Raw genomic sequence first — 27,859 nt, 5'->3', positions numbered from 1 at the left:
TTGCTCTGGAAATATAGTTCTCTGGACTACCCCACTAGGTCCCAATTTTAACCTATATATTTGTGTGTTTAATTATTTTTTTTTTCTCCCCAAGAGGGATCATTAAAGGATGTTTTTGTTTGTTTCTTTCTGGCTATCTGCATATAAGGTTTCCCCTACAGGGTAATTGCAGAACAGCCTTTCATATAAGGATATAAGGTCTTTTTGGGCGGTAGTTATTTGCCACTCTGCCAACCACTAGTCCTACTTTCTCTCCATATTTTCAGGGGTTATGCCCCAGTGTATCCTATAACCACCACAACTCTGGTGGATGGACTTTTGTCCATTTCCTCCCAGCGTTGTTCTTTCCACATCCATTAATCTCCCACATTAGTGTATCTGACTTCTTATGTTTGTGTTTTTTTTTTGTTTTTTTTTCTGTTTTTCCCTCTACTCTTTCAAAATGTATTTCCATCTGTCAAGGAAACTTGATATAGTTAAATCTAGTTTGCAAATTTCTAAAACACTCTTTAAAACCTATATTTTATCCTGTTCTGTTGGGATCCACATTCAGTGGAAGTGCTCTTTAGGTGCTTGTTAAATTGCATTTTTGTATTGCATTCATATTTGGTTTTTACATGCCCTTCTTTCTCTCTGATACTACTTTTGGCTCGTGGAACTGCACATCTTCTTTTACTTATAATTTCCACTTTTGTGAAACTTTTTGTACAAAGCTAGTATGAATTCAGTGAATTGCGAAGTAAGACAACTGCTTTTTTAAAAAAATATTTTTATATTTTTTTGTGCTGTATAAGCTGCTTCAGTTAATACACTGGGCATGTGCAGGACTGCATCTATCACTTTTCACAAAAGTATTGTGGGGTTGAACATCCCATGGAGATAATAAATAGTGAAATATCGCCACACCAGAGGATATTGGTATACCAAAGTTACTTGTTTTGTTCGGTAACAGGTTGCACTTTTTTTTGGATAAACTAATATTGCCACGTAAAACTTATGTACGTGAGTAAATGTGGAAGGGGGGGGGGGGGGGAAATAGTGCAACTTGTTTGCTAACAAAGCAAGTGTAACTTATTTATTCTTCTTTACACTTGTTTTGTTGGCTTACAGGTTGCACTGATGTTTTCTCTTCTCCCACATGTATTCATGTATATTTGAGTTTGACGCAGAGATATCGGTTTCACTTTGTCAAGTATACATATTGTTTTCATACTGTTTAGCACACCCTCCACTTTCTTGTCAGGTTCCTTGTGAGAGAATGTTTGTGTAGCTTCTATCACGTGTTATATTAGTATAGCACCATGTTTTCACTATATTGATTCACTTCTGTAATGCAAATTGCAAGATCGATATAGAGCTATAGGATAATGTGAAAGATTACAATTCAGTACATTTAACCAAACTGGCAAGTGCATTTATGTCTTAGGCTCTTGAAGGTTTGCCCTTCTCATTCAACCAACAGGAATCCCCTTGTGTCACGTGGTGTGTGTGTGTGTTTTTTTTTTTTTCTTCTTCTTCTTCTTCTTTTTTTTTTTTTTTTTACCTGGTATCAACCTTTCCAGTATCACTGATACCTGAAATGAAAAAAAAAAACAATTTGACTTATTCTAAAAAGATGTTCGAGTAACCTTTTTTGTGTTTTTTTTTTTTTTTTAATTAAAATTATGCATTACTATTTTAATATTCACTCACATTATGCTAAATTTGATTAATATTATAGTTACATAAAGATGGGGGGGGTTGGCTTTTAAAAGATTATTTTAACCATCATAATCACTACAGCCCACTATGGTGGTTCTGATGGTAGGAGTATCTAGGCATTATTCCTAGTTAGTTGGCAAAAGTGTGCTGTGTGGTTCGTTTTGATTTTTTTTTTTTTTTTCTTCGCAGTGGTTTGCCTACTTACCTGGTACTAATTGGCATCTGGTCTCCTGTGAAGCAGGGTTTACAACATGCTTTAGAAGCTGGATGTTGGTGCTGCTGATTTATTGGTTGAGAGGGTAAATGACTGCTCTCTACCAATGAATGAATGTGTTTCAGCATCTAAACTTTAAATTGGCTATCATGGAACTATTGTTCCGGTTGGCTGACCCACCCGTGACATGGTTAAAAGTGGAGTTACACCTCCAGCAGCAGAGCAATTAATCTATGTATCTGCAGCTTTTTAAAGCAGAACGCTATACATACAGGTTTCAGGCAGCATGACCACTTTAAATCACGGAAGTGGTGATGGTGCCTGGAGTAATCCTACAAGTGGTTGTCATGATACTGTGCAGGCAGGGACCTATATTGTAATGATAAAACAGAGAGCAGACCTATTCCATAGTATATTTTAGTTCAGGTATTGTCTTGTGTGAGTAAATTTACAGTAATTTTTTTTTTCTTTTCTTTGTAGTTAAACTTCCAGAAATAATGGGAAGGATGTCTTTTGCAGAGAAGAACCTGAAAGCTTTGTTGAAACACTTTGAGCTGTTCCTACGGTAAAATGAATATAACCTTGAGAACTGTAGACTTAGATATATTACAAGTGAATAGTTTTCAAATAATAAACCCAATTTCTGCTTTATGTTGGAGTTCTGGAAGTGGTATCATTTTAATCGCCATAGTTGCCTATATAGTTTTATTTATATATTTTATAATTTTTTTTTTTTTTTATCTATGGGGGAGGGTTTGTGTATGTGTGTGTATATGTGTATGTATATATATATATATATATATATATATATTACATATTACAATCCAGCGCACTCGCTCATTCACTAAACAGCGATTTCAGATGTCAGATTGCAATAGTTTTATTTAAAAACACCTCACCTAGGCAAAAAATAATGGGGGTTTAGTTACATTATATGATCATATATTGCATAAGCCTGCCACAACGTCAATGTACCCCATTCTTGGCACGTCCTATCCTAGCAGCCTAATGCATGCTCTTATGAGATTAATCCACTTAATGGATATGGAGCTGACCTCATTTAAATGTACCAGTTTCAGGATTAATTGTGTTCAAAGTTCAAGCATACTGGCTCTATGAACGATCACTGTGCATGTAGACCATGGCGAAATACATGCACAAAACCAATATTTCTGTGAAAATCTGAACAATAACATATCAAACCCTAGAAACCTTTAGAAAGTCATAAAAAGCTTACAAACTCCCCCAATCCACACCAAACCCTGCAACTTCCCTTAGATTTAACAATGCCTTTAACAATTATTTTGTCGGATGCTCCACCACCCTGATTGCCAAGCTAATAAATGACACACATCCTGAAACCACAAATGGGGATCAGGCCCCACTAAATTTGCAAAGACCCAATATAGAGAAGTGAAATGTTAGACCTGTACCTATTAGTGTTGTTAAACATCTTAATAACAAGGAGACCTAACTGGAGCTATTTTCCTTGATTTTGCTAAGGCCTTTGACACAGTAGACCACGACATTCTACTGCACAAACTAAAAAACTCTGGTATTGGTGATCGTCCGCTAACCTGGTTTCAATCATATGTATCAGATTGCTTGCAATAGGTATCCATTTCTGACTGGGACTCCCTCTCCCAGTCACGTGTGGTGTTCCTCAAGGTTCCATTCTCGGCCCCCTACTATTCACATTATTTATAATTGGTCTGCCTAATGTCTGCAAATCCTCAAATGTACACATGTACGTAGACAACACAGTAATCTATGCAAGCAAATCCGATCAAACTGCAGCTTGAGGCTGTGCTACAAGACCAGTTCACAGAGGTAGAAAAGTGGATTGCAAAAAACAAACTGTTCCTGAACACTGACAAAACTGTCACAATGATCTTTGGAACAGTACCTAAAGTACACAAATGACAAAATTCCCATCTATGCATCAAAACAAAATCAAATGGCGCAATGACAGCAGTCCACTCTTTCAAATACTTGGGTATGTTGTTAGACCCCAATCTATCTTTTGGCCTCTACATAGAAAAACTTGCATCTAAACTTTATCCAAAACTAGGTCCCCTGTACAGAGACAAATCCTGCCTAAGCCCTACAGTAAAGGAAAAGATTGTACAGCAAATGCTGATGCCAGTCATTGATTATGGGGATGTAGTGTATGCACCTGCACTGCAAACCCACCTTATTAAACTTAATACATAGTATAAATCGTTCTACCGCTTTGTGCTACAATGTAGTTACATGACCCAACATTGTGAAATTCTAAAATAACTAAACTGGCTGCCGCTGGAATCCCGACCCACCCTACCTGAGCAGAATGCTCTCCCCGGCTGTTCCCACCTCCTATAACCACCGATCCAGTACCAGCACTTTATTTAGTCTACCTCAATACAAAGAGAAAACAGCTGGATCCTCCTTTTCCTAAAGAGCACCGCAATTGTGGAACGACCTCCGGCACACTTTAAAATCTTCCCTAGGCCTAAAATCCTATAAGAGATTATTTATTTATTTATTTATTTATTTATTTATCAAATATTTTACCAGGAAAGATCCTTTGAGATTTCTCTCGTTTTCAAGTATGTCCTGGGTCCACAAATCATTGCATTGTTACAGTTAGTGTACAATAAAATACAAAAACAATATTAATATACAATATATACAAAATACAATATATACAAAATTTAACAGGTAGGAAATATATAATCAACCATGACAGGTGCATTCTGTTTTGAGGTATGTAGAGAGGGATCTCTTAAAGGACTTTAAGCTTAGGGAAGATTTTAATTTGTGCGGGAGGTCGTTCCACAAATGTGGTGCTCTGTAGGAGGATTGGTTGCTTTATTTTTGTATTGAGGTAGACTAAGTAAAGTGTGGGTACTGGATCGGAGGTTATAGGAAGTGAGAACAGCCGGGGAAAGCATTGTGTTCAGGTAGGGTGGGAGATTCCCAGAAAAGCTCTTAAACACAAGGCTGGAAAGATGAAGGGTGCGTCTGGATTCCAGTGACAGCCAGTTTAGTTCTTTTAGCATGTCACAATGGTGGGTCCTGTAATTACATTGTAGCACAAATCGGCAGAACGAGTTTTACAATGTGTTGAGTTTATTAATGTGGGATTGCGATGCAGATGCATATACTACATCCCCATAATCAATGATTGGCATCAGCATTTGCTGTACAATCTTTTCCTTTACTGTAGGGCTTAGGCAGGATTTGTCTCTGTACAGAGCACATAGTTTTGGATAAAGTTTAGATGCAAGCTTTTCTATGTGCAGGCCAAAAGATAGATTGGGGTCTAACATCATACCCAAGTATTTGAAAGAGTGGACTGCGGCCAGTGTGCCATTTAAAATTGTTTTGATGGATAGGTGGGAATTGTGTAATTTGTGTAACACATAGCTCAAAACAGAATGCACATGTCATGGTTGATTATAAATGTCCTACCTGTTCCATGTTAAATTTTGTATATATTGTTTTTGTACCCTATTGAAAGAATGCAATGTTTTGTGGACCCAGGACAAAAACAAGAGTTTCAATGTATCCTTCCTGGTAAAATATTTTTACAAGTTATAAATATATATAGATATTGGAAGTTGCACAGCCTCCAAGCTATGCACCCATGAATAGGAGTATATCCTGCAAAGTCTAAAAAGGAAAATATTTTTGGCACAAGTTTGTGCAGTATATATTTTTATAAACACCTCCTATTGGAGAACTGAAGCATTTTTATAAATTCTTTATTTTTGATTTTTCAAAATTGTATAACTTTGTGGGGTACAGAAAGGAAAAAGGGATGCAACATGTTACAAGCATATTGGTTACATTTTTAGATGATAACAATTCACTGTTTACATTCGGTGTTTTGGTTGTCTAACATGTAACTTTCGTTGCTCGGGGTCCAGAAGAGTCTGGTGGGGAAGATGGGTGGGGTTATTACCTCCGGTCAGCATAACCATCATTTTCCCTGAGTTTAGTTAATGTGTCGTAGGCGTAAGATTCTGGTATTGTTTTGGTGGGCTCAATCGTGTTCAGCGCCTTGTTTGTGGACTTTGTGAGGTGTCGTGGTCTTACTCTGTCCTTTGCGTTTTGTTATCTCTGTCCTCTGGGGGGGAGGTGGTGCCTCCGGGGTCGGGGGTTTAGAACTTGGGGATTGTCCTTGTGTCGTAATATCGTATTATCGTGTTTGGTTGAGCTTGTGGAGTTCACCTGAGTCAGGTCCGGTGGTTGTTTGTAGTCATAATGTTCGCAAGTTTATGTAGGTGGTTTCTGTTGATAGTGGTGTTTGGATGTGTGGTGTGGGTGTGGGTGGGTGTGGGAAAGGGGTAGAATGTGGCAGTTTCCCCCCCCCCCTCCACCTCACGAGGTCTCCTACAATGCCAACCAGGGGTCCCAGATCTTATGAAAAGATCTAGTGTTCTCGTCTACTAGTGCGGACAGTTCGTCCATCTCCATAGCCTCCTAACCCTTTCTCTGAGCCTCTGGGGCTGCTGGGATTTCTGGGCTGCCCCAGTGGGTAGCTATAGTTCTACGTGTTGCTAAGGCCACCTTCGCTACTAGTTTGTTTTGTGCTCGGGTCAGATTTTTTAGGGGCCTGAACAGCAGCCAGGTCCATGGGTCTAGGGGGACGTCAGTTTGTAGTGCTCTCGAGGTGGCAGCAGCCATTTCTTTCCAAATTTGGGTTAAATGTCGACATTGCCACCACATATGAATGTATGTTCCCTTTTCGTCACACCCCTTCCAGCAACTGTCTGAGTTTGTATGTTTCATTTGTTTGAGTCTCAAGGGGGTGAGATACCACCGAAGCAGGGTCTTGTACGCCTGCTCTCTGTGGTTAACACAGTCACTGTCGCTATTGCTTCCCATATGTCAGCCCAGTCCGAGGGGTCCCCTGGGGGACCAAGATCTTTTCCCCAGGCCTTTATGTAGGAGAAGGCGTCAGGTGGGGCTTTAAGTGTCATGAGATTGTATAGATTGGAAATCTGGCACTTGTGTATTGGGTTGTTCAGGCAGCCCCTTTCGAATGCAGTTGGTTTCATCACCGCCGCTGCGGCTATGTTAGGGGTTGACAAGAAGCTTCGGAGCTGGAGATATCGGAAGTGATCGAACGTGTTATACGGTGTGTCGTTCTGCAGTTCTGGGAAGGGAATGAGGCGGTCATTCCTGTAAAAATGACAGATTCTCGTGAGTTCGTTGTCCTCGTACCGGGTGAAATGTTGGGGTGTCATTCCCGGGATGAATTGAGGGTTTCTCAGTATGGGCATAAGGGGTGAGGGCGTATTTATGAGGTTGTATTTGTCGGTCACCCTGTTCCAAATGTGAATGGCTGTCGTGAGGGCTGGTGTCGTGTTTGGCTGCTGTTGTCTGTGTGGTTTCGGTATCCAGAGGTAAAGTGTTGGCAGGTCCTGTCCGAACAGGTCGTGTTCCAGGTCCACCCACCGCTTAACCCCAGGAGGGGCATGCATGGCTTGGATTTGTGCAATTTGGGATGCTTGATGATAGTCCCAGAAATTCGGCCCTTTTTTGTGTGGGATATACAGGGTAATCCGTTTTATTCTAGCTCTTTTTCCTGCCCAAATGTATCTATGTGCATTTGGAGATTTTTGAAGTCTGCTCGTGAGAGTGGGATGGGGAGGGTCTGGAAGAGAGAGAGAGAAAACGTGGCAGTAAGTTCATTTTAATCGCTGCCAGTCTCCCAAGCCATGAGATGGATAATTTTTGCCAGGTTTGCAGATCTCTCAGGGCCTGGTCGATTACTGGAGGGTAGTTTAAAAGTATGGAACCAAAGGTCCCTAGTGGAAGAGTTTAGTCAGAAATCCCTAACTTTAGTAGTCCTAATAATATAGACGATAAAAATAGACAGGAAAAAGGAGACCAGGATGGAGAGGGTGAATGTGGCTGGATACACATAGACCCTAGTATTCCTTTAACAGTACGGTATTTGTGAGCCTAAAAATTAGGTAACGTACAAAAACTGTAAGGAGATAAATTAGGTAAAGAGACCTGTAAGGTAGTTTAGTCTGTATGTAGAGTGTAGATCTGCCGGTATGTCGATTCCTAGGTAGTGAATACTATGTGTTTGAAAGCGGAATGCGTAGGTTTGTTGCAGTAATGTTCGTGTGTGGCATGGGATCTGTATTGCCAGGGCTTCTGTTTTCTCTATATTGAGTTTATATCCTGAGATTTTTGTATTCATCTAACAAGTCTAGCAGTGGGGGTAGGGATGTCTCTGGGTCGGTCAAGGTTAGAAGCAAGTCGTCAGCATATGCTGCCACTTTGTATACCTCCCTTCTTATTTTTATGCCCTGTATAGCCGGTGTATTGTGGATCTGTTGTGATAGGGGTTCGAGGGAGAGGGCAAAGAGGAGGGGGGACAGGAGGCATCCCTGTTGGGTGCCGGTATGTATTTGGAACGGGGTTTGGCGAGCATTTGGTATAAGTAGCCGTGCTGTTGGAGTGGTGTAAAGGGTGTGAATTGCTTGTAAGAGAGCCCTGGGGAAGCCGAACCTCGTCAGGACCGCGAACAAATATGGCCAAAGGATCCTGTCAAATGCCTTTTCGGCGTCTAGGGATAGTAGTAGCGTTGGGATCCGTCTGTGGGTGGCTGTCCATATTAGGTCGTAGGTGTGTCTCGTGTTGTCATAGGCTTGTCTATTGGGTATGAAGCCCACTTGGTCCGAGTGTATCAGTTTTGGGAGAAAATGTTTGGTAAAAAATTTAACGTCTACATTTAGGAGTGAAATGGGGCGGTAGTGTCCCGGGTCTTGTAGGGATTTGTTTGGTTTTGGTATTAGGCTAATATTAGCTTGGAGCATTTCCGCTGGGAGCGGTTCTCCTTTGAGGATCGATGTGAATAGCTCGCTTAGGTGTGGGAGTAAGGTTGCGGAGTACGTTTTGTAGTATAGTCCCGAGTAGCCGTCGGGGCCCGGGCATTTGTTAGGTTGGAGAGCCTTAATCGTCTCTGCCACCTCCTCTATTGTAACTTTTGCTGCTAGTGATCCTCGTGCTTCGTCAATGAGTTGTGGTAGAGGTATGCTTTGTAAATAGCGTGCTATGGCTTCCTCTGCGTCGTTTGCGTTGTGTCGGGATTGGGGGTCATGGTCATAAAGGGAGGTGTAAAATTGAGTGAAGGTTTCTGCTATCTGTTCGGGGAGGGTTTGTGTTTGGCTGTCCGGGGTGTTTAAAAGAAAAGGCAGCATAACCAGTTAGCCTCGATTAAGTCTGTTGGCCAGGAGGGAGTCTGCTTTATTAGATTTCTCATAAAACATCTGCCTTGTCCATAACAGTGCTTTTTTCGAGTCTGGGCCCATGAATTCATGGATTGCTTGTTTGTGCACCTGTATCTGTTGTAAGTCGGGTGTGGGGTTTTGTTTGTGTGCGTGTTCCGCATTGCCGAGTTCGGTGAGGTGTTGGTTTAGTCGGGATAGTTTCTCCTTTTTGTGAGATGAGGCTGCCTCTAATGACTGCCTTATGTGCCGCCCAGAGCATGCCTGCCGAGGGTACCAAGCCTTTATTGTTTGTAAAGAAGTCTTTTATGGCTTCGTTGATTGTTTTTGATGTGTGGAATGTGGAGTAGTGTTGGGTTTAGGCGCCAAGCCCATTGTCTGGTCGTGTTTGGGAGCTGTATAGTTATGGTAATGTCTGCGTGGTCTGACCACGTGATTTGTCCTATCTCTGTCCTGTCCGTGTGTTGCATTAGGGATGGGGAGGTCAGGAACATGTCATGCGTGAGTAGGACTTATTTGGTTGGAAAAGAACGTGTAGTCCGTTGTCAGTGGGTGTTGTGTTCTCCACATGTCCACTAGGTTCGTGTTTGTTAAGAAAGAATGGAGTAGTTTGTCTGTTTTTACCTTGGGTGGGGGCAACTGTCCCCGGCTCTGTGTTCTGCGTCTTTCATTGGACGGGGATGGCACTGCGTTAAAGTCTCCCCCCACCACCTTGTGGTGGGAGGGGAATAGTGCCAGGTGGGCTTGCAGGGCCGTCCAGAAATGTGCATTTGGTACCGTTGGGGCGTATACTGATGTGATTGCATATTTATTCGGGCCTAGGTGACCCGTTAAAGTAAGGAACCGCCCTTGGGGGTCTGAGGCTGCGTTAGTAAATTGTATGGGACAGATTTTGCGGATGAGAATGGCTACCCCGTTATGTTTTCCTTGGGGTGAGTTTGCCTGGTGGCTCTCTGTGTAGTATCTGTTACGTAGTGGGAAAGGGTCTGCTTTGCTCAAATTGCGTCTCCTGTAGGAGGAGGACGTCTGCTTTAGTTCTGGTGGCCCATCTGAGGACCCGGTGCCTTTTGTTCGGGCTGTCCAGGCCCTTGCAATTTATCGAGACACAAGTTAGTGTGGCGGTTGGCATTGTGTCGCTGCTACTTTTGCTCTCGGCGTGCGGGGTGGGGGGGGGGTCACGGAAGGGGTGCGGGGGTGGGTCTGCGCTGGGGAGGACGGGTCGCGGGGGTGCAGCTGAAAGGGCTTGGTCTTACGACATGCGTGCCAAGCCTGGTGGGCGGGGGGGTAATGTAGGGGTTGTGGATATGGTTCGATTCACCCTTGTGGGGGTGGGTCTCGTGTGAGGGGTGAGAAGAGAAGAGTAGGGATGGTCACGTCCACTTCTCTCCCCTCCCGTGATGTGTGACCTTGTGTACCTGGTGTTTTGTCTGATGTACCTTGACTCTCTGTCGAGGGCTTGTGGAGTCCAAGTCTGGGCATGCCGATAACTATATACAAACAAGAAAAGGAAAAAATATAATACCCAACATGTTTAGACTAACTGTAGCGATGTGCAGAGTGTCTCTCAAAAGGGGGGGGAAGTACTCCCCTGCCTCCTGTCCGTGCGGGAGGGGGTTCTCGTCTGGGGGGTGGGCGAGTATCCTCCGTTGACCAAGATGGGGCCTGTCGTTATCTATTCTGTCTTCAGGGGGGTCCCCGGAGGGGTGCGGTGCCTCCCGGGGGGTCCGTCATCTGCTTCCCTATGGGGCCCTTTTGACCTTTCTGCTAATAGGCTCTCCCCACCTCGCGGGATGCTTGCTAGGGTCCCAGCTTGTATCTGTTCTCTTCCTCCCAGCCCCCTCCCCCCCCTTTGGTCTCATCTATCCCTCCCCTGTTTAACAAATGCAACCGTGCCTCCTTGTTATATTTTTTTTTTTTTTGTTTATAGAAAAAGTATTATTCTAAAGGAGGGAAAAATATATAGCGTCAGTGAAGCTGTAGGATCCACCCTATAGTTAGGTGCTCCATGGGGAGTACAGCGTATCTGATTAGGACGCCTAGTCGGTTTCAATTGGTCCTGGGGATGGGGGTCCCCTTTTTTTTTTTTTTTTTTTTTTTATTAAAAATGTAAATACGGTCAGGGGGATCAAGTTCATCAGTTAAACATAAGCTTGGGGGAGTCATCCACGTCCCTTCCCTAATCTCCCTTTTCCGTTCCTTTTCTTCCCATGTCAGTTTTTTTTTTTTAACGAAATAAGACAGGAGGTTTAAAGTGCCAGTACAAGAAAACATTAGAAAGCATATTATAAGTGCTCTATAATAAAAAGGATATTAACGTGAGCCATGTAGCGTAATGGCGGTAAAAATGTCCTGGGAGTTAGAGTTTCTGCGTCAATCGTGGCAGGATCTTAGGGCCACTGTGGTCTTGGAGGTGCCCTTTTTCTCGGTGTGCTTCGAGGTGAATGGCTGATGGGTTCCTGATGTCTCCGGAGCTCCCCCTGGGGCCAGATGGTCTATTCGGTTGTAGAGGTAGAAGCGTGAGGCCTAGGGATTCTGTGAAAGGGATCATCTCTGCTGCGTTCGACAGTATGTGTGTCTGGTTTTCTCTGCGGACCAGCAGCTTGAAGGAATGCCCCCCACATGTACCGTATGCCGTGGTGGTTGAGGGTGTTCGTCAGTTGCCGCAGATCTCTCCTTTTCTTAAGGGTCGAAGGCGCCAGATCCTGAAAAAGGGCTATGGTCTGTTTCTGGAAGGTTGGGGGGTTTTGTCTTGCTTGTTGGACCAGTTGCTCCTTAATGGGGAAACGGTGCATCCACACTATTACATCCCTAGGGTGTCTGGTTTCAGCCCCAGAGGTCTAAGCGCCCTGTGTGCTCGGTCTATTGCAAGGTCTTGCAGTGAGGCCTCTGGCAGTAGTGTTTTAAATAGGTCAGTGAGGGAGGCCTTTAGCTGATTGTTGGTTACTGTTTCTGGCAAGCCCCTCACCCTGATATTATTTCTCCTGGACCTGTTAAGGTCTTCTATCTCTTCCTCTAGTGCTGCCAGTTATGCCATGTAGGTAAGTGATATCTTGGGAGTGGGAGGAGGTTGTTTCAGCTAGTTTGGTGAGTTTGGTGTCTGCATGGTCTGTGCGGTGTGACCGGGCCTCCAGATCAGTTTTAAGGGACTGTATTTGGCGGTTTAATTCTGCCTTAGTGTGTGCCTTAATTTCTGCAGTGGCTTCCTGCAGTAGGTTTTGTAGGTCCCTTTTCGTTAGGAGGGAGTCTGCTGTGGCCGGGTACCTGCTTTGTGCTGAATCCCTTTCGGAGCCCTCCATGTCTGAGCGGCAAACTTGGGATACCCCGAGTTTGGAACTCCCAACAACAACTACAGTTCGTGATGTATATTTTAAAATCCTTAAGCTAAGAGAGTGAGTAGTGGATCTGGACCTCCACGGCTTATTTTTATCAGATTACCACAGTGCCTAATATATCCACAATAGGACACATGAAGCCTAGAGTACGTAAATACTGGACTTCAGTACTTAATAAATGCTCAATGGATTTAATGCTGATAATATGGGATGTCAAGGAAGATCTACAAGAGGTACGCATGAAAATACAGCAAATAGTAGGTGAACATGCTGTTTTACTTAATTCACAAGAGGGCATCAACCAACAGGTTAAACTGAATGAGGAGGTACTCCAGTATAAAAAAACTAGTCCAATTCAAACGACAAAAGATGGAGAGGGTACAATTGGATTATAAAGACAACCGTCTCTTTTATGTAGAACTTAGAGAAATGCCGGCACTCCTGGATTTAAGAACAATAATATTTATTGTCAGAAGTCAATGTTTCAGTTCCTAGCTTGGATCTTTCATTAGGACGTGTCCTGATGAAAGATCCATGCTAGGAACTGAAACGCTGACTTCTGACCATGAATATTATTGTTCTTAAATCCAGGAGTGCCGGCATTTCTCTATTTTGTGTGTGTATGTAATTATTATACAGTCAGGTCCATAAATATTGGGACATCGACACAATTCAAATCTTTTTGGCTCTATACAACAACACAATGGATTTGAAATAAAACCAACAAGATGTGCTTTAAGTGCAGACTTCCAGCTTTAATTTGAGGGTATTTACATCCAAATCAGGTGAATGGTGTAGGAATTACAACAGTTTGTATATGTGCCTCCCACTTTTTAAGGGACCAAAAGTAATGGGACAGATTAACAGTCATAAATCAAACTTTCACTTTTTAATACTTGGTTGCAAATCCTTTGCAGTCAATTACAGCCTGAAGTCTGGAACGCATAGACATCACTAGACGCTGGGTTTCATCCCTGGTAATGCTCTGCCAGGCCTCTACTGCAACTGTCTTCAGTTCCTGCTTGTTCTTGGGGCATTTTCCCTTCAGTTTTGTCTTCATCAAGTGAAATGCATGCTCAATCGGATTCAGGTCAGGTGATTGACTTGGCCATTGCATAACATTCCACTTCTTTCCCTTAAAAATAAATAAATCTTTGGTTGCTTTTGCAGTATGCTTCGGATCATTGTCCATCTGCACTGTGAAGCGCCGTCCAATGAGTTCTGAAGCATTTGACTGAATATGAGCAGATAATATTTCCCGAAACACTTCAGAATTCATCCTGCTGCTTTTGTCAGCAGTCACATCATCAATAAATACAAGGGAACCCGTTCCATTGGCAGCCATACATGCCCACGCCATGACACTACCACCACCATGCTTCACTGATGAGGTGGTATACTTTGGATCATGAGCAGTTCCTTTCCTTCTCCATACTCTTCTCTTCCCATCACTCTGGTACAAGTTGATCTTGGTCTCATCTGTCCATAGGATGTTGTTCCAGAACTGTGAAGACTTTTTTAGATGTTGTTTGGAAAACTCTAATCTGGCCTTCCTGTTTTTGAGGCTCACCAATGGTTTACATCTTGTGGGATAATGAGGGAATAACACACACCTGGCCATGGAACAGCTAAGCAGCCAATCGTCCCGTTACTTTTGGTCCCTTGAAAAGTGTGAGGTACATATACAAACTGTTGTAATTCCTACACCGTTCACCTGATTTGGATGTAAATACCCTCAAATTAAAGCTGAAAGTCTGCAGTTAACCCCTTCAGGACGGAGTCAATAGTGCACGTTCTGATCAAAACAAAACGTAAACAAAAACTGGAATTTGCGCTATATGTCTGTTCAACCGTAATTCACCTCTTTCATATTAAATGCACCCACACTTATTATATATCATTTTGTTCAGGAGAAACAGGGCTTTCATTTCATATAAAATATTTATATATGAAACAATTTATTATGAATAAAATAAAAAAAAACTGTAAGAAATTAGAATTATTTTTTTTAATTTGTAGTTCCGCCTCACATTTTCGCTGTAAATGTCATAATACTGTTAGGTTTTACTGCAACAAAATGCACATATTTGTAATCAGCGATGTCTCACGAGTACAACAGTACCCCCCATTAACAGGTTTTATGGTGTTTTGGAAAGTTACAGGGTCAAATATAGAACGTTCCATTTTCAAATTGAAATTTGCCAGATTAGTAATGTTACCTTTGAGACGGTGTGGTAGCCCAGGAATGAGAATTACCCCCATAATGGCATACCATTTGAAAAAGTAGACAACCCAAGGTATTGAACGTGGGGTATGTTTAGTCTTTTTTAGTAGCCACTTAGTCACAAACACTGGCCAAAGTTAGCGTTCATATTTGTTTTTGTGTGAAAAAAGCAAAATACTAATATTTGGCCAGTGTTTGTGACTAAGTGGCTACTAAAAATGACTGGACATACCCCATTTGCAATACCTTGGGTTGTCTACTTTTGCAAATGGTATGCCATCATGGGGGTAATTCTTATTCCTGGGCTACCATATGGTCTCAAAGGCAACATAACTAATCTGGCAAATTTCAATGTCAAAAAAATGAAATGCGAGCCTTATATGTGACTCTCTAACTTTCCAAAAAACCATAAAACCTGTACATGGGGGGTACTGTTATTCTCGGGAGATTTCACTAAACACAAATATTAGTGTTTTTAAACAGTAAAACATATTACAACAATAATATAGTCCATAAAAGTGCCGTTTGTTTGTAAAAAATTCAAAAAACGTCACTTTTACTTAAAATATCATTGTTGTAATACAATTTACCAGTTTTAAACACTAATATTTGAGTTCAGCGAAGTCTCCCGAGTAAAACAGTACCCCCTATATACAGGTTTTATGGTGTCTTGGAGAGTTACAGGGTCAAATATAGTGCTTGCGAATTAAATTCTCTGCACTTTTTTCCTGTGTTGTCAGGCATGTCAATCAAATTTTAATTAATTAAATGACATAATTATGTTAAAAAATTACTTAAATATACACGTAGAATTTTAATATATATGCATTTATAGGTATTTAAATTCTACGTGTATACTAATGTAATCTTTCATGTAATTATATGTATTTATCTATATATATTTGCGGTTATTTGCATTTTATATATAGATAGATATATATAGAATGTCATTCTAAGTGTATTCTGTTTCCAATATATATATATATATATATATATATATATATATATATATATATATATATATATATATTAATAACAAAATACAGTTAGAATGAAATTACATATGAATATATAATTTATTTTAAATTTTGTTTCAATATTTTATTTATGTATTTTATTATTTTATTTATTTATTATTGTAATTATACGTATATATATATAATATATATGTAGATCTATTATATATATATATATACATATTATATATGTAACGTCATTCTAAGTGTATTTTAATACTAATATATATACTAATATTAATATTAAAATACATTACGTATCACGTTACATATATATAATATGTATATATATTATATATATAATATATATACATATATTATATATATAAATACTTGTATTTTATTTTAACATGTGTATTTAATTTTTTTTTTTACACTACCTACCAGCAGGGGGACTCTCTAATATTTTAGACAGTCCCCCTGCTGGCAGATCCATAGCCAGCTATAGGGGGCCATGTGATCGCTCTTTGAGAGCGATCACATGGCCCCCGGGGGCCTCATTTGCCGGAGGGGGGCTGCCTGGGCTCTCAGGCAGACCCCCAGAAGAGGATCGCGGCGGAGGTAAGTATAGCTTACCTCCTGGGGGCTTCAGCCATTACGGCGTTCTATGCCGCCGCAACGGCTTTAAAGCCCTTTAAAGCCGCGACGGCATAGAACGCCGTAACGGCGTTAAGGGGTTAAAGCACATCTTGTTCGTTTCATTTCAAATGCATTGTGGTGATGTATAGAGCCAAGAAGATTAGAATTGTGTCGATGTCCCAATATTTATGGACCTGACTGTATGTGTGTGTGTGTGTGTGTGTGTGTATATGTAACCATGTAGCATAGAGATAGGACTCCAAAGATATTTAAAAATAAAACTTAACTTTTTTTATTTTCTTCAATTAAGAGATCAATGTTTCAGTTTGTCACTCAAACTTTCATAAGGATAAAATAACATCTTAAAAGACAATCTTTATATACCCATCACCAATATACACTTACCCAATAAGTGAAGTGATACTGTCTGTGACAAACTTGGTCGGAGCCAGAATGAGTGATTGTTTGACCCCGATTACGTCATCCCGTTACGTCGCACAGTCTGTTCTGTACATCCAAGCACTAAGCAAACTATAATTACTATGGCAACAACCAGTGCAGAGAAGAGAAATCTTCCTACTGCACATCTAGTCTCTCATATATATATATATATATCACCCTTCCCCCCACTCCCCCCTCTTTTCAATGCATTAAAATAATGGATTATCTTCAACCTTTCCATCTGTCTATTATCAATGCTAAATGTCTTGTAGATGCTTAATTTTTTTTTTTTTTTTTTTTTTTTTAGTTGATTATTTGGTGCAGTTTATTCTGTTACTATTTCATTTTATTTTGTAGCAGAATTGATTAAATGTTATGCATTTTTCTTGCAGATTCCTTGCAGAATATCACGAAGATTTCTTTCCAGAATCTGCTTATGTAGCTGCCTGTGAGGCATATTATAGCACCAAGAACCCACGTGCTATTTACTGAACATGCCAACAGCTCTCAATTTTCTTTGTTTTTATGAAATGAACTTCTAGATGCAACATAAATTCCATAATCTTTTTTATTTTTTTGTTCTAAATTAACCCAAGACACAGTTGGGAAAGCAGAGGAAGAAAAAATATATTGACTGTAAAGTATTACATTCCTCACATTAATGCTTGCAGTTTATGCGCTAAAAAAAAAGTCAGTTTTATTTTTTTAATATATGTATAAAGGTTTATGTTGTCTTGTCTTATTGCATTTGTAAAACATGCATTTGTTTACTGCTGTCTTACATAGTTCATAGCATGAGCGTGAAATTGAGTCTCTTTAGTCCTCTTGAATTTCAAAATAGATATAGATGGCCTTATGGTGTTGGTGAACCTGTTGAATGACCTTTTATGTGGACATGTTTTCAGATTAAAAAAAACAAAACTTTGAAATGCGTTTTTTTTTTTTTCTTTTTACTATCCCCTCAAAATACACATAGTAAACACTATTCTGGATTGAACATCCATTTTGCTTCTTTAAAGCAAATGTATCACACTTGCTGATCTAGCACATTATTGCTTAAATTTCATCCTGCACCTGTGTATCCATGGCAAAACTGAAACTATTGTGGATTTGGAGAAAAAAAAAAAAAAATTCTTTAAATTTGATTTCAAGGGGGCGGGGCCTGACCGCAGAGCTGTGAGGACGTGAATCTCCAGAGCTCCTGAATAAGCTACAATCGAAATCTAATACCACGACTCAAAAAGCAACTAAACGGGCCACAACGGCCAGCAACCGGAAGAGGCCATCAAGCAGAGTAGAATGATACCCTACAAGCGGCAATACAAGCTAACCTCACCGTCGGGTGTCCGAGGCCAATCCACATGGCGAGCGCAGGAGGGGCGGCCACTCTTCCACCGCCAAGACTAGCCACCTCGTCGATCAAAGACCTCTGTTACACCACCCCCTCACGGACCGGCGGGGGTTATCCCGGTCCACACTTCACAGGGCTTCAGGTCCCTAAAAGCCTCAGAGAACGCAAACCACCTACATCCAGTGGCCAAGGTGGCGGCTGCCGACTGGGCCCCCAGGCCTCCACCTGCCCAATGTATATCAGCACAGCGGGTAGGCGAATCCCCCCATGAGGACCGCATAACAGCAGCCTTCAACCTTTTTTGGACAAAGTGGCAGGCCATACTGGCACAGACCCAAGCGACTGCAGCGGCCCCCCGACTGCCCACCACCTCACCCGCATGGCGACCGGCCCTGAAACGCACAGATAAGCTACCGACCGGCACGAAGCAGCAGGGGGAAACGAGAAATATGCTCAGACAAAAAAAAACACAGACCGCGCATCCGACACCGCTGGCATGGATCCCGACCGACTCGGAGGGCTCCCATACAAGGACCGCCACTAAATACAATAAACTGGCTCACTCGAGGGGCTGGGACACGGACGGCACCGAGCAAAACCAAGGCCTGCCAGCGCATCACCCAGAAGCAGCGACACAGAGCCGCAAACAGCACCCAGAGGGGCTACGCTCCCATACCAAAGGGACACACAGGGACTCCGGCCTGCAAAACAACAAGGGGAGCGGAGAAATGGCCAAACCGCCAAAGAAATACCCCCACCACTCAAGATACTCACGGAGGACCGGGAAGCAGCGGCGGAATCCCTCCAGCCTACTTGACCCGCGATGCCGAGGCCCTGCTGGACTTTCTGAGTGCTTTGTTGGCACCGACGACAGGAGTAGGTAGACTCCAACTGCCACTATACGGCTAGGACAGCTACCACACCACCTAACCCACGCAGCCGAAGAGGACTCTAACTCACACCATCCTTATCCATCTTCACACCCACTGCTCCCAAACTACCGGACTGACAAACCCACCCTGCCTTATGGGACTCTGCCTTGCCTGTAGCAGGTAAAGGATGACTTTGGCCCAAACATGGCCGGCCTGCGTAGCCTAACTGATCGATTTCCACTCTGTTTGACACATGTTTTTCTTTTCCCTTTTTTACCTCCTGGCAGAGGACACAGTGGGCTATTTAATACTGAGCACTGATATTGTCGTTCACCTATAGGGTCCTACGGAGTGGGACAATGGCTGGTCAATAGTCACCTAACCTGTCTATTAGCCTGTACTCAATATGTTCCTATCCCTCCAACATGTTACATACATGTCTAGAATGTTTTAGCTTGTTCATAGAGTTGTTTAGTCTCCTTAATAGACCGTTTGCTGCAACTTGTTTATCCTTCCATAATGTTCACCAAGTATGCTACATATCCTATGTGCACATTACTTTGATAAAGCCTCACCCAGCGTGTTTTCCTTTACTGCATATAGTAATTTAATAACCACCCTATCTGGTGGCACATTATGTTGTTTCTAAGCTACTCAGTGCATATGCTTCACCTGGTTCACTTATTTGGGATTTTAACGCTGAGCACCATATCTCTTCTCTTGCTACCATTATGAATAATGTGCGTTAGCAACGATATGCCATACAATTGTACTACTTTAATCCTTAATTTTCACTCACGCTAGTCAAGAAAGAAAACAGACCGAGGCAATGCATACTGTGATTAGAATATGACATACTCAAAATGTGCAGAACACCTTTACTATGCATGACTTCACAATATCTAAAGCTTTGATCATTAATCCTGTTAGCGCAACACTCGTTTTAATTGCAAATGTTAGCAATGCTGTTTTATGTGTTATGTTTTATATATTTCTATGATGTCTCATGCTACACTAGAACACCCACCCTGCACGGCCTACACATGCACCGAGCACTTCCATAGCGCTATGTTTAGCGGTACAACCATCCTAGCAAGTACCATGCAATACAGCGACACAGACCACAATGGCCTATACTATACCCTGGTACCCATTGCAGCGATCACACGCCACCCCACGCCACACTACACATAATTCTCTTGCAAGCATGGAACTAAAGTCACAGACATAACCCTCATTAAAAGGCGCAGAACAAACCAGTAAATATCGATGTTATAAGTATCCAATACTGACCCTAGATATGTGTAAGCTTTTCTACATAAAAATTGTGCACTGTTTCAATGCCATAACTGTACCATAACGATGACATGCTTAGGCTTACAAACACTGTTGTGGCGAGGTAAGCTGTCTTGTAACCTTTACGCACGCAAAAATAAAGAATGAAAAAAAATAACAAAATGTGATTTCAAGTTTGAAATCTAATAGTGGTGCGCAAGCAGATAAATCATTAGAAAAAATACATATATTCAAGTGCTCCTTGGAGGTTTTTCGAATACCAATGGGAGTAGTGCGGTATGGAAGCATTATGGTACGGAATGCAAAGGTTTTAAACATTTCTATCAGGTGATTAGATCTTAATTACAGCATAGCTGCATTATATGTAATTTCACAAAAGAGCCTGCCTTTCAGGCAATGAACATTTTTGCGAACGTCTGCTACACATAACTGAGCAATAGTGATGTACCGAACTGTCCGCCGGCGAACAGTTCCCGGCGAACTTAGCGTGTTTGCGTTCGCCGCGGCGGGCGGACACATGCGCAGTTCGATCCGCCCCCTATTCGTCATCATTGGGCAAACTTTGACCCTGTGCCTCTCGGTCAGCAGACACATTCCAGCCAATCAGCAGCACTCCCTCCCTTCCACACCCTCCAACCTCCCTCCCAGCATCCATTTTCGATTCATTCTGAAGCTGCATGCTTAGTGAGAGGAGGGAAAGTTTAGCTGCTGCTGATTAGATAGGGAAATTGATAGCTAGGCTAGGGTATTCAGTGTCCACTACAATCCTGAAGGACTCATCTGATCTCTGCTGTAAGGACAGCACCCCAAAAAGCCGTTTTTAGGGCTATAACATCAGGCTGCTTTTTTTTTTTTTCCTGTGTAATGTAATTGCAGGTGCCTGCCTGCCAGCTTCTGTGTGAGGTTCACATTGGATACTGTGCCTACTTGCCCAGTGCCACCACTCATATCTGTTTTTACAATAGGTTAAGCTTTACATTTAAAATAAATAATTTTTTTTCACTGTAATAGAAGAGCAGTTGCCTGCCTGCCAGCTTCTGTATCAGGTTGGATGCCTTGCCCATTTGCACAGTCAGTGCCACCACTCATATCTGTTTTAACAATAGGTTAAGCTTTACATTTAAAAGAAATAATTTTTTTTCACTGTAATAGAAGAGCAGTTGCCTGCCTGCCAGCTTCTGTGTCAGGTTGGATGCCCTGCCCATTTGCACAGTCAGTGCCACCACTCATATCTGTTTTAACAATAGGTTAAGCTTTACATTTAAAAGAAATATTTTTTTTTCACTGTAATAGAAGAGCAGTTAGTTGTCTGCAAGCGTCTGGGTGTCAGGCCTACTTCAGCGTGTGCTATGCAGACCTGTGCCAGCGTGCTTTGACAGTTGCCAATCATATCTGGTGTCTCTTTAGCGTGCTTTTACAAAGAAAAAAGGTTTCCAGTGTAAGCTAATCGCAGCCAGTCAGTGTTCTTCAAGCGGCTCTGTCAGGCCTTCCTTCAGCGTGTGCCCTGCACAACCCTGCCAGCGTACTTTGACAGTTGCCACTCATATCTGGTGTCTCTATAGCGTGCTTTTACAAAGAAAAAAGTTTCCAGTGTAAGCTAATAGCAGCCAGTCAGTGTCCTTCAAGCGGCTCTGTCAGGCCTTCCTTCAGCGTGTGCTCTGCAGACCTGTGCCAGCGTGCTTTGACAGTTGCCAATCATATCTGGTGTCTCTATAGCGTGCTTTTACAAAGAAAAAAGGTTTCTAGTGTACGCTAATAGCAGCCAGTCAGTGTCCTTCAAGCGGCTCTGTCAGTCCTTCCTTCAGCGTGTGCTCTCCAGAACTGTTCCAGTGCACATTGCCAATCATATCTGGTGTCTCTATAGCGTGCTTTTAAAACCACATTTTTTTTTTCACTGTTATAGATATTGAATAGCAGTTACTTGTCTTCAAGCGGGTGTGTCAGGCCTACAGTGTGTGCTCTGCAGAACTGTTCAAGTGCACATTGCCAATCATATCTGGTGTCTCTATAGCGTGCTTTTACAAAGAAAAAAGGTTCTATTCTGCTCTGTGTCAGTGTGTATCAGGGGCTTTGAGGACAGGTGTCAATCCATACCTGCCAAGTGACCCTATGTAGGGGGGACAGTCTCTATTCTGCTCTGTGTCAGTGTGTATCATGGTCTCTGTGGACAGGGAACAGTCTCTATTCTGCTCTGTGTCAGTGTGTATCAGGGGTTTTGAGGACAGGTGTCAATCCATATCTGCCAAGTGACCCTATGTAGGGGGAACAGTCCCTATTCTGCTCTGTGTCAGTGTGTATCAGGGGTTTTGAGGACAGTTGTCAATCCATATCTGCCAAGTGACCCTATGTAGGAGGAACAGTCCCTATTCTGCTCTGTGTCAGTGTGTATCAGGGGTTTTGAGGACAGGTGTCAATCCATATCTGCCAAGTGACCCTATGTAAGGGGAACAGTCTCTATTCTGCTCTGTGTCAGTGTGTATCAGGGATCATTAGGATAGGTGTCAATCCATATCTGCCAAGTGACCCTATGTAGGGGAACAGTCCCTATTGTGCTCTGTGTCAGTGTGTATCAGGGATTTGACTATCTTTATTCAGATTCAAAAATTACAATTCCAGGAAAAATTTAACAAACATTCACAAGAACATGTTATGCACATCATAGAAACAACGTAAACCTCTTTAAAGCCACAAACTTAAGACAAAAAATACGTACACACAATGTGTAAGGGTTTGAAAGAATATTCTGAATCCTTACATGTTTACTTTATCGTTTGTTTGATTTTTGTGAACCATATATAAACTACAAGCAGCGTGAAAACTATAAAAACTCAAGTGGCCATGCTGATCAAATTAAATAGTATGCTTTACACAGCGTATAAGGGTGATGTCACAGCACAACGGGAATGTAACCGGGGAAGAGGTGAAAGTCATCCTCCCCCTCCCACGACCCCGCCATATCTGCCAAGTGACCCTATGTAGGGGTAACAGTCTCTATTCTGCTCTGTGTCAGTGTGTATCAGGGGCTTTGAGGACAGGTGTCAATGTTAGGTGATTTCTGCCCTTTATGGATTAAAAGCAGACTCTGCATCAACTGTGCAATTTTCCATGGGAGTTTTGCCATGGATCCCCCTCCGGCATGCCACAGTCCAGGTGTTAGTCCCCTTGAAACAACTTTTCCATCACTTTTGTGGCCAGAAAGAGTCCCTGTTGGTTTTAAAATTCGCCTGCCCATTGAAGTCAATGGCGGTTCGCGCGGTTCGCCGGTTCGCGAACATTTGCGGAAGTTCGCGTTCGCTTTCGCGAACCGAAAATTTCGGGTTCGCGACAACACTACTGAGCAACCGATTGTGCTGATAAAATAAGTATATGTATATACAGGTAAGTATTAGTCTATCCAAAATCTGGGGGGGGAAAGGATGGATAAAATGAAGTTTGCAGATATATTATTCTGATTCTAGCCAGTGCTTAAACAGTTTCAGAAATGTATAATTTTAATATTTAGTGACTGTAAATGTAGAAAAGATGGTGAATCCCGTATCACATATGTCAGCATACAATTAATAGAAACAAAATACAAAACTGTACAAAAAGATAAACAAATATTCAATGAATGATAACTAGATAACAAGTCTTAAAGCTTACCCAGTCCTTCCATGTGTCTCATTATTTTACCCCTGCCATCCATATGTCATTCTCCCCCAGTCCTTTTCATGTGTCTCAATTTCACCCCAGCCCCTTCCATGTTTTACATACCCTCCCCCCCATCCCCCTCTTATTTAATCTTTGCTGTCAATGTAGCATGGCCTAGTGCACTGCAGTAACTTATCTCTCAGGGAGTGCTCTCCGTGAGCAACTTCTGTCAGAACTGGTAGAAGGAAACAGAGGCACCTCTACCCGTAGTCTGCTCGGCTGTGCTGCTTATGACTGTCAGAAGACGTTAGCTCCCCTCCAGCTGGTTACCCTGCGACCACCAGCCTGGGCCACTGCGGACGTGCACTGGCCCTGAAGTGATGTCAACACACTGTCGCAGCTGCGACCGTGGCAGGTACGCTACTGACTCTTGGTTTAAATATTCTATATAATATAAATATAATAGAAGTATATCTGCATAAGGATATTAAAAGAAAAATAAATAGAATTATATATAGATCGTAACATTAAAAATAGATTACAATATGGAAATCATAAAGATAAATAGTGATATAAAACCAAAGAAACCAGACACATCTGTGCATATTGTTAAAGTTGTAGGCATACAAGAAGACAGGAGGTGAGAGAGAAATTACCAAAAATTATAAAAATAAAAAATTGTATAAATCAAAATCTGCATTAAGACCCTTAGTAATAAGGGTGTTAAGCCTAAAAACCCACCTAATTTCTTCTTAACCTATTGGCCTTAAAGGGACACTATAGTCATCAGAGCAACAACAGCTTAATGTAGTTTTTTTTTCTTTTTTCTGGGGAGTTTAGTCAGTCCCTGCAGGCATTTTACTGTAAACACTACCTTTTGTAAGAAAGGGAAAACGAAAATACATCCTGTTTTATAGCTTCCTCAGATGCTTTTCTGGAGCAGATACTACAAATTATTTTTGTCTGGCATAGGCTGATTGCAAGATTTTTTACTTTCTCAATTGACTTATCTGGAGTCTCAGGGTTAATCATACTACAAAATGTCAGGCCTTAAGAAAATACAAATTGATTTTTTTTTTTAATGAGTTGCTTGAAATGGACCTCCGAAAATAACTATTTTTGGTAAAAACCCTGATACGTCTTACAGCTAATTGGGACGGCTATGGATAGTAGGTATACACACAGTTATTATTATTTTTTTTAAATAATGCACCAACATATTCCGTAGTGCTGTACAGTAGATGGACGAGTTGAATGCACAGGAACAGAAGGTGTTGATTGCTCTGCTCAAATAAACTTGCATACTAGAGGGAGTAGAGTAGCACAAGAGGTAAGAATAGGATGTATTTCATTGAGGAAGAAAGAGATGGGGAAACCGCGCCAAAAGGGAAGAGTATATGCAACAAATTCATGCAAATACATACACTATATGAGGTCCACTGATGTATGGTTTTATGATGACCTCAAAAAAAATAAAAAAGGAACAGGTGATAGTACAGTATGTCAGGTAAATATTTAAACAATTTGTAGCCCAATAAAATGCTAACTCACACTTTCTTGAGCTGCTAAGAGCTCTGCTGTTTAGCACATGGGCGGTACAATTCCCGTCTCAGGATATGTATAAGTTTCTAGTACTCTCCCCACTGAGAATTGGATGACCAGTACTAGAAATATGACAACGCTACCGCAGTTGCATATCATAACAGAAAAGGAAGGACTTGTTCTCCTTCATTGGCAAAGTTGTGCTCCAGTGTGATTTGGGGTTCATATAAAAGGAGAAACCAAAATGTTGACAAATGCTCTGAGCAAAAAAGCATTTGAAATAAGGAGATTGGTTTCTTTCCCATCACACATTTCAGGAAAATTTCGAACTCTAGAAATTGACCTGATGGCCTTGAGTGAACAGAAAAACCTTAATATTTATCTCAATCAGCCAGTCAATCTGAACTTTGTGGATGCCCTAGCAGTTCTCTTGGATTATCATCTGGCCTACATGTTTCCTCCAGTTGTTCTAATTCCAAGGATTTTGCTGAAAATTATCCCATAAACAGTAAAAATCATTGCGATTCTTCCTTTCTGGTCTTGGAGGAACTGGTTTGCAATGCGGTTGAGCCTCTCAAAAGGAAACTCCAGAAACTCTCAATAGAAATCTTGGAACAAAACCTGGGACCTTTATAGACTCTCAAGACTCAAGCTCACAGCATGTTATCTGAATGCCAGCTACTAGGTTCCAAAGGTTCAAGCCCGGAAATTATTGACATCTTGATTGTCGTCAAAAAAGAATCCATAAGTAGAGTTTTTTTTCCAGGATTTGGAAGAAACTTCTTCTTGGTGCCGGGTAGTTCCTGAAGATCCAATTTCAGCCCTTTAAAATTTCCCCTAATTGGGTTTTGCAAAGAATTCACTTCCAGCATCTATGAGAGTCCAAATATCCACTATTATTTTCTACACCATCAGAGACTTGGCTTCAGACCCTCTGATCTCCAGTTTTTTCAGATCAGTCTCCAAGCTTTTTTCAAGCTGTCAGGGAAATAGTACCTCAATGGGATCTTAATTTGGTCGTTCATGCACTATGTGAAGCTCATTTTGAACCATAAGAGGAGTGCAATCCTTACCTGGAAAATTGTATTTCCGATGATTTTTACATTAGCAAAAAGGTAAAAGTAATTTTAAAATTTCACCCTTCACAATAATAATTCAGAGATTGTTCTCCCAATGTTTTGTCAGAATCCTCAGAACACAAAGTAAAGCAAATGCCATTGCCTTGATGTAAATCACACCCTGCAGTGCTATTTAGAGTAAACAAGACCTTTTTATTATTCCATCAGGCTATTTGTTCTCTATCATGGTCAAAATAAATAACTCATGGCATCAAAAGCTTAATTAGCAAGATGGATTAAAGAGGCAATCATTCTTGCCTACAAGTGCTCAGAGGTTACTCCTTCTCTTCTTTTAAAAGCCTATTAACCAATGGCAAAATGGCAATTGCTACATCATCGGCATCTAAGACCCTGTGTACTCCAAACACTATAAATTAGACATATAGGTTTCTGAGAATACAGTTTGTATGGACGCAAGGTGCTTCCAGAAGTGGTGATATGATGTCTTCCAACCCTTGGGTTATCACTTGTCTATCCCTGTTGTTGTGCATTGCTTCTAATCTGGAGGGAGAATAATATTCTATTTATTGTAAATTTATTTTTCCTTAGGCAGTGCACATATTCCCATCTGTGAAGAAACCACACATTTAGTTCGTTAACTTTGATTTTTCTTGTGCGGTAGATAAAACTACCGAACACTGACCACCCCCCTGGCTCATTAACTACAAAGAAAAACTGCAGATTAAGTGCTCTCCCTGTGTGGCTGCCATTCATATGGCCGAACACCATGTGCTGGAGAAAACAATGGCCATCTTGTCGCATGAAAAGAGGCAGGGGGACTTGGTAGTCAAGTGTCTGGAACTAAAATCGAACACTCGACTTCCTGAACACCTGTCAACTTCGCGAACGCTTGCTTACTTTCACTGACCAGCCAGGAGAGCTCGATTCGGTTGGTTTGTCCCACGAACATTCCATTGGAACAATTTGTGAATTTGTTCGGTTTTTAGACATCCCGAAATGGACCGACCGTGACCTCTGAAACTATGGAACTGTTTTAGCATACGATCTTGTGTGCAGTCAGTTAAATTATGACTTCCATGGAAATCCCGAACCCCTGAATCGATCTGGGTGATTTTTTGGATATGTTGGTCCCCCAGATTAGGGCAATCAAGGGATATGACATTTGTGGGGGTTCCATGGGTTTTGAGGTACTTTCGGGGTTTTGTGGAAATGTATGTTTTTGTGCCTGGAGATAATTAAATTTAGCACAATCATTGACTCAATTATCTCCCAAACACAGGGGAAGGATTATCCTATTTTATGTGGGAGTGTCCTGGACCTGAGAGCCAATGTACTTACAGTATGTACTTT

General features: G+C 41.6%; 1 protein-coding gene across 1 annotated transcript in view; it reads left to right on the top strand.

Annotated features, from left to right (window-relative positions):
- Positions 1 to 17,648, top strand: part of MSL3 (MSL complex subunit 3) — a 37,577-nt gene extending 19,929 nt beyond the window's left edge. Inside the window, exons 12-13 of the mRNA XM_063444616.1 lie at positions 2,396 to 2,480; positions 17,132 to 17,648. Coding sequence (XP_063300686.1) covers positions 2,396 to 2,480; positions 17,132 to 17,231 — 185 coding nt within the window. The 3' untranslated portion in view covers positions 17,232 to 17,648. The remainder of the gene's footprint in view (positions 1 to 2,395; positions 2,481 to 17,131) is intronic.
- The last annotated feature ends 10,211 nt before the right edge of the window (positions 17,649 to 27,859 follow it).

Source organism: Pelobates fuscus, chromosome 1, assembly GCF_036172605.1.
Source record: "Pelobates fuscus isolate aPelFus1 chromosome 1, aPelFus1.pri, whole genome shotgun sequence".
Classification (NCBI taxonomy): domain Eukaryota; kingdom Metazoa; phylum Chordata; class Amphibia; order Anura; family Pelobatidae; genus Pelobates; species Pelobates fuscus.
This window is presented reverse-complemented; position numbering and strand designations above follow the sequence as displayed.